The following is a 12,063-nucleotide window of genomic DNA, read 5'->3' as shown; positions in this document are numbered from 1 at the left end:
GACTTAGCAGCAGCAGCAGCCTGGAGTTCCCTAGTGTGCCAAACAACAGTTGGGGTATAATCCTGGCCATAGGTACCTGGTAGAGGCACTTTATCATTTTCTTCTCAGTAAGAAGTTTTACTCTGAGCCAGCCAGAGGCTTACATTTAAAGATGACTGGTTAGGGTTCTAGATAGTCTGCGTCCCTAGAAGGGTCACAGGTACAACTTGCACTGAGACCTGACCATGCTCCCAAGAACCCGCCTGCCTGATCTACCTGACTTCACCAACTACAGCTGACGGGTCCAGACAGTCACACTCAGTAATCTAGTCTACATTATCTGCAGTGTGATATTTTTTTAACCTTTATTTTTTGTTTTACAAAGTAATGCTTACTCATTATAGAAAATTTAGAACAAATATAAAAATGTGAAAAGGGAGGGAAAAAAAGTCACCCACAATCTTAACAACCAGAAGCAGTCACTGTTAACTTTTTGGCCTATTTCTGTCCAGTCTTTTTTGTCTTTCTGTGACAAGATTTAAAATTCCAAACTCAATTCCCTCTGCCTAGCAGCAAGCTCCCATTCTCCTCTTCCTCAGTCAGCCAGCTGGTGTATGCTCACAGAAGGCAAATTAATTGAATGTTCACCTAAGTAGAGCATAATTAGGAAGGAAAGTGCAGGCAAAAAAAAAAGCATCAGTGCTTTCTGAAACCTAAGTGTGACTCTGGGATTATCTGTGCTCTGCCTCCCAGCCATTTGTGTGCTTGCTTGAGAGAGCTGCCTGTCCTGGAATTGGGCCTGGTGGGGACAGTAGGGTTGAGATGGGAAGAGAAAGTTCTCACTAGGGGTGGGTTCTTACTCCATGTTCCCTGAAGTCAGCGGCCTGGGGGTAGTGGGTAGCCTCAGACAAGGATGCCCAGACTGAGATTTCTGGACACCTTCCCTCTCTCCTTCTACCCACCCTCCTCGCCCCCCAGCAACTCCTTACTAAGCAGGACAGCTTGGACATCTACAACGAAAGAGATCTTTTTAAGACTGAGGAACCAGCCACAGAGGAGGAAGAGGAATCTGCCAGCGATGGAGAACGCACTTTGGATGGAGAGTTAGACCTGCTAGAGCAGGACCCTCTAGTACCCCCTCCACCCTCACAGGCACCCCTCTCTGCTGAACGGGTGGCCTTTCCCAAGGGCCTACCCTGGGCCCCAAAGGTCAGGTAGGTTTGATAACACCAGGGACCCTGGGCTTCAGGGTTCTAGTCACTGGAGGCTGAGGGCGGAGTGGTCTGTGTACTCAAGGCTCAGTAAGCTGGGCTGTGAGTTAGAACTCCTGGGTGGGGAGTTCCTTTATTGGCTTCCCTTCCTGTTCTAGTTTTCCATCTGGAGGGGTGGGAGCCCAGTAAGGTTCTCTCTCTCAAGGTTTGCTATTCTTCCCTTCTCTGGGATTTGTCTGTCCACCATCCTCTCAGACAGAAGGACATTGAGCACTTCTTGGAGATGAGTAGGAACAAGTTCATCGGATTCACTCTGGGGCAGTAAGTGACTGGATGGTCAGAACTGGCTATATAGAGGGGTTCTTAGGGGCCAGAGGAGTGGGTGGCTTAGAATGAGAAATGTTGCCTAATCATGGTGATACAACCCAGAGCCTTGGGCAGCTCCCAGTGACTGCTTTGGGTTCTTGCCATCTAGTTTTTTCCTTCCAGTTTCCTAGAACTTTTATGTTCTCAGCCAGGTATAGGATGTTGATCGAGTCATTTCCCTATGGGAATCAATTTCCTCATCAGAGTGTTATGAGATGGTCCCTACAGGCTCTTTCCTAGAGAATTCTGTGAAGAAGCAACGTGGTGGGAACAGATCCAATCTTTCCCCATCTCCCTACCCTTGTGAATCTCCACTGGTCACTACAAAACCTCAGAACCCATTCTTACTGCTGTTTTGCTGTCAAAAGTGTTGTTGGGCAACATGCCCTTTTAAATAGGAACCTACTCCCAGACAAAGTGAGTCCCCACTAGACTGTACAGAAACCCTAAGTTACAGAGACTCTTCTCTGTACCATTGTTCTTTTTGTGTCCTGAAGCAATAATGAGGGACCTGGTAACTTGCAGAGAAAGATCCAGGCAACCAGATGGTGAAAGTGGCCTGGTCCACGTGACTCCAGGAGTATCGGTAGTTCTCTGTACTTCTGACCTTTATGTATCTTGTGTTCACAGGGATACAGATACTTTGGTTGGATTACCTAGGCCCATCCACGAGAGTGTGAAGACCCTCAAGCAGGTGAGCAGGTTGGGCTGTCAGTCTTCAGAGATAGGGACCCATCAGTACAAATTAGATGACCCCCAGTAGGGTCCTGGGTCCTGGGTAGGGCTCTTCCACTAGACATGTTCTGAACTTGTTATTCTGTATTTCCTCTGCAAGGGTTTTGGCCAAACAGATTTAAAAAAAATCAGGTCTCTCCCTACCTATTCAGTGTCCTACATTTAGATGGATGAAAAAGTTATCCTTTCTTCTCTCATTGCTTTTCCCTCCTCCCACCCTACTCTCCCTCTTCCCACTTATCACTTCCTTTCCTCTCACTTCTCACTCCTTAGAGGCTCAGTAGCTTCCGCAGGCCCAGGATCAAGTAGCAGTCTGCTTTGTATCCGGAGAGTGTGTGAGGACGAGGAAGAGTAGTGTATTCCCTGCACAGACCTTGAGCCCAGCCTCACCTCTCCATCATCACTCCGTTCACACATGCACACACATACAGGCATCTGCAGCAGAGCTCTCAGAGCAGTGGTCCTAGGCCTGGGCTTGTTCTTTTCTTCCCCTTGCACTTTGGTTGAAGGTAGATGCTAAAGTATTTGCTGCCCATCCAATGTGGAAATATGAAATAAATAAAAATACTGTATTAAAGAACTGTGCTGATGTTCATGATGCAAAGGTGAGTAAGACTCCTGCCTTCAAAGAGTGCATGGTTTATTTGAGGTGACAGACCCATAAATAGGGCACTTCCTCGTCATTGGGGAGGTTAAGCAAGAGGCTGGTACACATGTGATCAAGGCCCTCAGCCCCTTGTTGACATCTTGTGTTCCCAGCACAAGTACGTCTCCATCGCAGATGTTCAGATCAAGAATGAGGAGGAGCTGGAGAAGTGCCCGATGTCTTTGGTAAGTCCAGGGAAAGCCTGCACAGGGGCAAGTCTCGGCAGTGCTGTCAGAGAACTTGTGTGCTTGCTGTGGGACTCTTACTGCATGCTAGGCAAGCACGGTCTCTACTTTCACAATAAGGTTGGAGAAAACAATAGTAATTAAGAAACAAAGATTTTCAGAGAAGGCAATGGCAACCCACTCCAGTACTCTTGCCTGGAAAATCCCATGGACGGAAGAGCCTGGTGGGCTGCAGTCCATGGGGTCGCTAAGAGTCGGGCACGACTGAGTGACTTCACTTTGACTTTTCACTTTCATGCATTGGAGAAGGAAATGGCAACCCACTCCAGTGTTCTTGCCTGGAGAATCCCAGGGACAGTGAGCCTGGTGGGCTGCCGTCTATGGGGTCGCACAGAGTCAGACACGACTGAATCGACTTAGCAGCAGCAGCAGATACAGTTAAGAAAATTAACATAGAATCACATACCATGTAGTAGACTACTTTAGCTTGGGCAGTCAGGGTATGTAGACCTCTGAGAAGTGACAGTTATCCAAGATCTGAGGTGCAAGAAGGAGCTGGCCATAAGAACATCAAGGCGAAAAGCATTCCAAGCAGAGAGAACAGCCTTATTAACAAGGTGAGAGCAAGCTAAGTGTTAGAAGTAGTGAATGAAGACTGTTATGGATGGAGCACGGGAATGAGGGTTGTATGAGACAGAGTCAGAGAGGTGGTCTGGGGCCACTTTACACAGGACATTTAAGCAAAGATAGGGAGCTTGAAGTTGATTGACATGACAAAGGGAAGCCTTCAGAGATTTTAAACAGGAGTGACATGATCTGATTTATCTTTTTAAAAAATCTTTGGCTACTTTGTAAAGGCTTGACGAGGAAAGAGTTGAAGCAGGGAGTTTTGGAAACTAAAAATGATCAAGATGAGAGATGATGGTGTTTTAGACCAAGGTAGTAATTGTGGTACATGCTGCAGTCCATGGGGTCGCAAAGAGTCTGACGCGACTTAACGTCTGAACAACAACAAATTGTGGAGATAGAAGGGGATGAATTGGGGTTATATTTTGGAGGTATAGCTGACAAGAGTTGCAGTTCCATTGGATGTGGATACAGAGACATAAAGGGCAATCAAGAATAAGTACTTGATTATTTGGACTTCTCTGGTGGTCCAGTGGTTAAGACTCCACGCTTCCACTGCAGAGGGCACAGGTTCAATCCCAGCTGGGGAAGTTCTGCATGTTGCCTCAGTGCAGCCAAAAAAAATAAGAGTAACTACAGTTTGTCAAGATGAGGAGTTCTGTTTTCTTTTTTTAAAATGTGTTTTCCCCTATTTTTCTTTTATTTTTCCAACACTGCATGGGTTTCAGGATCTTGGTTCCCCAACCAGGGATTGAACCCAGGCCCATAGCAGTGAAAGTACAAGAGTACTAACCACTGGATTGCCAGGGAATTCCCAGGAGTTCTGTTTTATCAACGGTTCTATTTGGGTTGTACTGAGTTTTAGATGTCTACCCATGTAGAGCAGCCAAGCAATTAGATATATAGGCCTAGAGTTCTAGGAGAGAGGACTGACTAAGAGAAATAAATTTGGAAACTGTTTGCTCATGGACGGTGTTAAAAGCTTGGAACTTGCTGAGGTAACCTGAGGAGGAAGGAGAGAGAGAAGAGGATGGGACCCAGCACCAAGCGCTGGGGCACACCAGTGTGTTGAGGATGGGATGAGCCAGGAAAGGAGCCAGGAAAGAGGAGTAAGAAAAACACCCAGTGAGAGGGTAGGAAATCCAGGAGAGTATGATGCCACAGAAGCTAAGAAAAGAAAGCCTTTCAAGAAGAAGGAGGTGATCAGCTGTGTCAAATGCTGCTGACAAATGGAGCTTGATAAGACTTGAGGTACCCATTGGCTTTGGCAACGTAGAAATGACTGGTGACCTTGATAAGAGCAATCTCAAGGGAAGTGGTGGGACTGGAAGCCAAGTTGGAGTGTATTGAAAAAGGAATGTAAAGAAAGGAGGTGGGCTTAGTCAACATAGACAAACCACATAGAAATTTTGTTGTGAAAAGGAAGGTAGAAATGGGGTGGTAGCTGAAGGAGAATGTGGGGTCAGGGGAATGTTTTATAGTGTTATTGGAGGAGATACTGGAGTATGTTTATGTCCTAAGAGGGATGGTCCAGGAGAAAGACAATTACAGAACCGAAGCACTCAACAAAATGAAAGTGTGTGAGCACCAGTGGCAGATGGCCTTTGATAGGAGTACCCGGTTCATCCTTCATGGCACATGGGAAGGTAGAGACTCTGGTAGATTTGGTGTTGAGAAGATGAGGCTGTGCCTATCTGATTGCTTCTGTTTTGTCCGTTAACTTAGAAGTAGGGTCAGCAACTGTTGAGGGGCTGTGGGTTGAGGGTGTTGGTTGGAAGAGAGGGGAGAATGTATGAAATAGGCCTTTTAGAAAGCAGAATATAAACATGCAGGGTCGCCAGGACGTTAAGACTTGTGTACATTTAAGCAGCAGCAGCGTTGTGTGGGATAGAAGGGGTCTGGCTATCCCTCTACCTCAGGGTCTCATGGTGGTGACCCTTGTCCCGTCACCCTGTGACGGGAGGAAGACGGACTGCACTGGCCAAAGGTGACAGTGGCCTGAGTAGCCTCTTGAGCACTAGAGGCCCCTGTCTCCCCACTCTGATAAAGGACTTAAATGGGGTCATCACAAGGACAAAGTTGTGCGTAAGGGGCTGGTCCGAAAGCAGGGCTGTCGTAGAGGGTAATGGAGAAGGAAAGAAAGTAGCGTCCACCTAAACTCTTCCCTGCTCACTGTTTCTGCAGGCCTTTATTAACCCTTTCTGTGCAGTCATCCACCTCTCCTCCCTGGCTTCAGAGCCTCCCCAAGCTTTCAGATGGCCTCAGATTGACACCAGAGGAAGTGCCTCTGTGTGGGGTGTCAGTTCCAGTGTCCCAGGCATACCTGTGGCCTGAGTTAAGCCCATTATGTACAGCAAAGCAGTAATATGAGCCAAATCCTCGGTGGGAGTTCTGACTCTGACCTGGAAAGCGATATAGAAAGAACTCTAGATAGATTCCAGATAACGAGACAGCTAAAATCATAGGTTCTCAGGGCTGGAAGAGTGCTCCAAGGTCATCCAGACTAGCTCTCTGATCCTTGAAAGAGGAGATTAGGTCTCAGAGAGGGAAAGGAACTGACCCAAGGTCCTGCAGTGACTCATGAATGCAGCTCGGGTACGAAGCTGACTCCCAGCTCTTGTCCTGCCATCCTCCACAGCCAAGGAAAGATAGATTTTGGTCAACTGGAAAATGGTCTGGGCAAACTGTGTGTTTTCTTGCTGTAGGGGGAAGAGGTGGTACCAGAGACGCCATGTGAAATCCTCTACCAGGGCATGCTGTATAGCCTCCCCCAGTACATGGTAAGGAGACGGCCGGGTCCGGGCTGTGAGAGCTTCTCAGCTGCGAAGAAGAGATGGCGGAGAGCCCTTTTAAGCTGAGCCCTCTGTCACTTGAGTTTGCTTCCTGAGCCTTCAGAATTCTGATCTCCCCTTGGGGCTCCTCCAGAGGAAGGAGGACTTGTCTCTACCTCCAAGTCCTTGTTTGGGAGAGGTGGGGAATGGGGTAGGCTCCATGCAGGATGCACCAGGGGCCTCTCCTGAGTAAGCACCTTAGTCCCTCCGAGGTCCAGGGTGGCCTCTGGTGTCCTAATTGGCCTCAGTCTTCCAGGGGAGAATGCTGATGGTCTGAGGGAGAGGAAGGAAGAGGGTGAGGGGGGTGGATCTTGCCTTTCCCTCCCACCTAATTTCTAGGCATTGCCCCCACTCTCTGCTCCTTCTCTCATTCTCTTTGGAAAGAGCAGTCTTGACGCAGAACAGTCTGTAAGCACATCTCTTCAGGCTCCTTAGCCTCCCAGGCCCGTCAGGACTGGGCACCAGTTTGCCCTTCCGGAAGTAGGGAGCTTTGGTTATTGAGTGAGGAACTTGGAGCAAGGATTTCAAACACTTCTCTTGGAGCTGTTGAGTTGTGGAAGGATAGCCTTGTTGAATGGGGTAGATTTCCTCGTTTTCTGCTTCCTAGATTGCTCTGCTTAAGATTCTACTGGCTGCAGCCCCCACCTCCAAGGCTAAGACAGACTCTATCAATATCCTGGCAGACGTCCTGCCTGAGGAGATGCCGTAAGTGCTTCAGTGGGAGCAGCTGCTGAACACTCACTGTCTTGTCTGCAGTCTCTCTCATCCCTGCCTCACCTCGTTAACACTTACGGGGATTGTCTCCAAGGAGATCTCCTCTCTGCCACCAGTGGCCCCTTTCCACTGCAGTGCTCTCTCAAGCCCAGAACTGAGGGTCTGGAGGGCCACATCATTGCCAGTGACTGGCTGCATGTGTATGTGGGTGGACATTGCTAAGGGACAAGCTTGCCAAAGGCGAGAGAGAGACAAACCTCCAGACAGACTCACAAGTGGGAACTCTGGAGGTTTCCCTAGCACAGCCCAGGTTTCTCAGGTTCTGGCTCACTGGTGTGTACTGTATGTGTCCCAAACACCTGGGTCCTTGTAGGCCTCTCTCGAAGGCCACCTTCTGCACTGACTCTTCCTTTCCCCGTTGCAGCATCACTGTTCTCCAAAGCATGAAGCTGGGCATCGATGTGAACAGGCACAAGGAGATCATTGTAAAGAGCATCTCTGCCCTGCTCCTGCTGCTCCTCAAACACTTCAAACTGAACCACATCTACCAGGTGAGCAGCTCAGAGCACTTCTCCACACCCCTCAGGTGTCCTCCAGGTCCTGCCGCCCAGAGGAAGAACACAAGGGCCTTGGAGTCCAGCAGAGCATCGTTCTCTGTCTTACGGAATCCAGATACGTGTTGCACAAGCTTGGGGCACAAGGTGGGGAATTGTCCTAGAAAGTTGCAAACATCTGTGTCCTTTGAACATTATCCAGGGGTCGTAGGTAGGAATCCCTAGCTTCTTGGGAATATGCCCAGCCAGCTTTGAAGCAATGGAACACAGGACTCAAGCATGCCGCCAAAAGGGGAGCGGGGGGGTGCCAAGCATACTTTTCTGTATGTGAAGCATTCTTCTAACATTTGAGATAGAATTCTATATAAGGCATTCTCTAGCTCATAAGGGCTTTGAAGTTTTATAAAGGATACAGATGTAAAGCAGGCAATTATGGAGTGATAAGTGCTGTGTTACAGGTAAGCATTAGCTGCTATGAAAACACCTAATCCAGCCTGAGGTGGAGAAGCTGTGACTCCTAACCTGAGTCCTACAGAAAACTTGTTAGCCAGGGTGCAGGAGTTGTCAGGGAATGATGGCAGGAAGCATTTAAAGCAGAAAAGCTGATTTGTGAAACTCCTGAGGGCAGAGGGCAAAGTACCTTTGGAAACTAATCAAATGTTTCTGGAGTTCTGCATGGGGTAGAGGGAGACGGGGAGGTCTAGTGGTAACGTGAAGCTGGAGAGGACGGTGGGGAGCAGACAGCAATACCTGTGCTAGCACACGGTTAGTGGGTACTTACACTGTGGCCGGCACTCTAATCGGTTCATCTGGGATCTCATTAAATTCTCTCAACGCTGCGAGGTGGGTCTTATTTTATTCCACTGAGGCTAAAAGAGGTTAAGAACCTGCTTCCGCATAAGAGCAATGTTTGCCATGCCACGGAGTTTGGACTTGGTGCTGTGGGTGTTGCCAAGACATAGGAGAAGATGGGGGCAGTGAGTGAGTGTTCTCTGTGGTGAGACATGGAGAGGAGGCGGAGCTTCTCATTCTTGCACAGAGGCTCTGCCCTCCTGAGAAGTCAGAACCGAGCTTGCTGCTAAAACAGCAGGAGCTCAGTGCAGGGAGGCCCTGCAGAGTCTGTGTCCATGGCAGGTTCAACTGTACAACCTGGATATGTATCCACTTTAGTGCATTCAGAGACATCTTGTAGTGTGTTAGGGTACCCCGAGGACACACACTTCTTCTACCAATATTTGCAGAGCAGCAGCAGGGCTGGGAGGAATAGGGAGGGATGAGTGAGAAATAGTGTTCCTAGTAGAAAGAGATCTGCGTGTGTGTGCTTCTGTCTGCTTCTCTTGGTGGGGAGTATGTGGATCCACAGCCAGACGGGTGGGTGGCCTGATGGGCCTTGCCAGTACATGTCAGTGTGTCCTGACAAGGCTACAGACATGTCTCAAACTGAAAGATGTTTCCCATCACTTGACAGTAGGTTTGTATTGGCTCCTGCACCTGAGGCTTTGCAAAATACCCTGATTCAGCTGCCAGGGAGAAGATATTTGAGCAGAAGAGAGAACTGGGCAACACAAGCTGACTCCTCACTTCTAACCACACACCTCGGGAGAGGGCAGCTGAGTGTGCTGCCATGGCTATTTTTTGGTGATCAGGAATCAATAAGAGCTAAGGGATTTAAAACACTGCAGTTCTGTGCTTTTTCAACCAGTTTCTACACTTAGAGTAGTTTAGATTCTGGAGACAAACTGTGTGTGATGCTGTTCAGTGTATCATGGGCAAAAGCCGGATGACACTGCCCCAGGAGGTCTTCCTGGAAGCAAACCCCATCCAAATTCAAGAGAGTGAAGTGGAGCGCTATGTTCTATTGTTTAACCCATCAAAAAGATCTTGGGCTTATTCTTAGTGCATTATTTGTTGACTGAAGGACTCCTGTTGATTCATTAAAATACTGATATTCTAAGTATAGGGGCTAGTCCAGTGAACCAGACCCACCCTGGAGCCCACGCTCCAGTGGTTCATTTGGTTACCACGCACCGTATCCATCCTGACTGAGTGATGCCAACAGTTGCTGGGCTGCACCTGTTCCTGGCATATCCATCACAGTTGAAACTCTGTGAGCCAGAGCTTTGGTATGGGAGGCAACTCCCTTGGGGAGCCTTCCTTTTGCTGTAGAGCTTAGGAACAAATCTCACAGCAATTCCTTCTGTTTATCTGGAGTGGGATTTTCTTTCTGGCTTGTGTACATTTTGTGCTTTTGGTGAGGCGCTTGCAACATACACGCACTGCAGACTGTCCCCTTCTATGTTGGCTAGGCTGGCTGAAGAGGGCTCTCCCCACATCCCAGACAGGAAGACTGTTAACACAAGTGGACAGTGGACATTCTTAGGAATGGGTATCAGAATTGTACTTGCCTCTTTATTTTTCATATAGACCTTCTATTCTCCCCAAGATAAACTTCCTTTCTGCTTTGATTTTTTACTTCAGTTTGAATATGTATCACAACATTTGGTATTTGCCAACTGCATCCCATTGATCCTGAAGTTCTTCAATCAAAATATCTTGTCCTACATCACTGCCAAAAATGGGTAAGGACTCTGGACAGGTTTATTTCAAAAGGTGTTTGGGGATTGAGAAATTATTTTGTCTCTGAGCCACCTTTCCATTCTCCCTGGTCCTTTCTGTCTTAGAGCTATCACTGTCAAATTTCGTTTTCTTGAGGTATTACTGGTGGGGTGTATGATTTGGCCTCTTCACAAAGATATTTGTAACTTAATAGTTTTGAAAACTGTAATGCCATAACTCAAAATAAGCTTCACCGATAAATAAATAAACCTACTGTCAAGTGATGGGAAACATCTTTCAGTTTGAGACATGTCTGTAGCCTTGTCAGGACACACTGACATGTACTGGCAAGGCCCATCAGGCCACCAACCCGTCTGGCTGTGGATCCACATACTCCCCACCAAGTTGAATGTTATTTTGTGAAGCAGCTGGCTTGTCTGGCCAGCCCTGATTTTAATATAAATCATAAATTGAATTAAATTTGTAAAGGGTTATACAGAATTTGTAATTTAAGGTAAACAATAGACCCTTACTTCGATAGATCAATCTGTAGTTTAAAAACTGCAGTATTTTCACATCCATTATTTCATTTAATCTCCTCATCAGTGCTAAGACATATCACAACAAGTTTTATTCCCATTTCTTCAGTTAGGAAACAAATTCAGAAAGGTTGACTGACTTATAAGGATAGCACACCAGAGAGACCCTTTAAGTAAGCAGAAGAGGCAGGGTTAAAACACAGTTGCTATGGCTTGCTCCAGCCAAGTGGGGACTTGGAGGGTTAACAGAGTAGGCCCTTGTTCCTCAGTTTGCTGCTTACACAAAAACCGGAAGCGTGTTAATCAGTAAAGTTGACCAGAAGTGCTTTACCAGAGGCAAGGTTCCTAAAATAGAAGAAGGCTGACGTGACACTTGAGGTGGCTGGAGAGGGGCTAGGAGATGTTGGCCCCACAGTCTGTCAGCACTGCCAGAAACTCCACCCTGGAGAGACAGCCTACTTCTGTGTAGCTTAAAACACACACAGAACCCAAAGTCACAGGACCTGGATTCCTGACCTGGATCTGCCACTTGCTAGCTGTGTCATTTCAAGTGTAAGACACTGTGTTTCTCTGAGCCACAGTATCTTCATCTTTAAAGTGAGAATAATACCTACTCTGACTCTATCATAGACTTTTATAAGCATTAGTTAGGATAAACATACATGAGAGCGCTTTACTTTTCCTGTTTGGAGGAAGCACTAGAGAATGGGTTTATCCTCACTACAAAGAGATTTCTGCCCTTTAAAAATGGCACTTAAGACGTGCTAGTTGCTCACCAGGGAAAACTGAAAGTGTCTGTGAGGCTGGGGAAGGGCCACAGCTTCATGAAGGCACCTGTGTGTGTCAGCTCACACAGAATGGGGATTTGTTAGGAGGAAATGAAGAACCTCAGACAGAGGTGCAGCTCTGGGCCTCAAGGTCAGCCTGTAGCACACAGAACCCAGGGGGCCATGTGCCTCCAATCTGTGGCCACTCGGCCTCTGCACCTCTGCTCCAACTTTTCCTCTCTCACTGACAAATAGTTTTGTCTGCTTCCTAAACCAGAATTTGCCTGCAATGCAGGACACCCAGGTTCAATCCCTGCTTGGGTCGGGACGATGCCCTGGAGAAAGGAATGGCC

General features: G+C 47.6%; 1 protein-coding gene across 8 annotated transcripts in view; it reads left to right on the top strand.

Moving 5' to 3' along the window:
• STRIP2 (striatin interacting protein 2) overlaps positions 1–12,063 on the top strand; it is a 48,850-nt gene that overhangs the window by 14,993 nt on the left and 21,794 nt on the right. For 7 of the 8 annotated variants that reach the window (XR_011463959.1, XM_070369245.1, XM_070369243.1 and 4 more), the window contains 8 exons: positions 958–1,193; positions 1,446–1,511; positions 2,187–2,250; positions 3,051–3,122; positions 6,455–6,529; positions 7,188–7,285; positions 7,719–7,845; positions 10,327–10,427. Coding sequence is in view for 7 of the 8 variants with exons in the window: in XM_070369245.1 (XP_070225346.1) it covers positions 958–1,193; positions 1,446–1,511; positions 2,187–2,250; positions 3,051–3,122; positions 6,455–6,529; positions 7,188–7,285; positions 7,719–7,845; positions 10,327–10,427 (839 nt within the window). In the remaining variant the exon portion in view is untranslated. The remainder of the gene's footprint in view (positions 1–957; positions 1,194–1,445; positions 1,512–2,186; positions 2,251–3,050; positions 3,123–6,454; positions 6,530–7,187; positions 7,286–7,718; positions 7,846–10,326; positions 10,428–12,063) is intronic. The other variant, XM_070369244.1, reaches the window with a different exon arrangement.

The sequence above is a fragment of the Bos mutus genome, chromosome 4 (assembly GCF_027580195.1).
Source record: "Bos mutus isolate GX-2022 chromosome 4, NWIPB_WYAK_1.1, whole genome shotgun sequence".
NCBI classification, from domain to species: domain Eukaryota; kingdom Metazoa; phylum Chordata; class Mammalia; order Artiodactyla; family Bovidae; genus Bos; species Bos mutus.
Note: the sequence above shows the minus strand (reverse complement) of the source record. Positions and strands in the feature narration are given on the sequence as shown.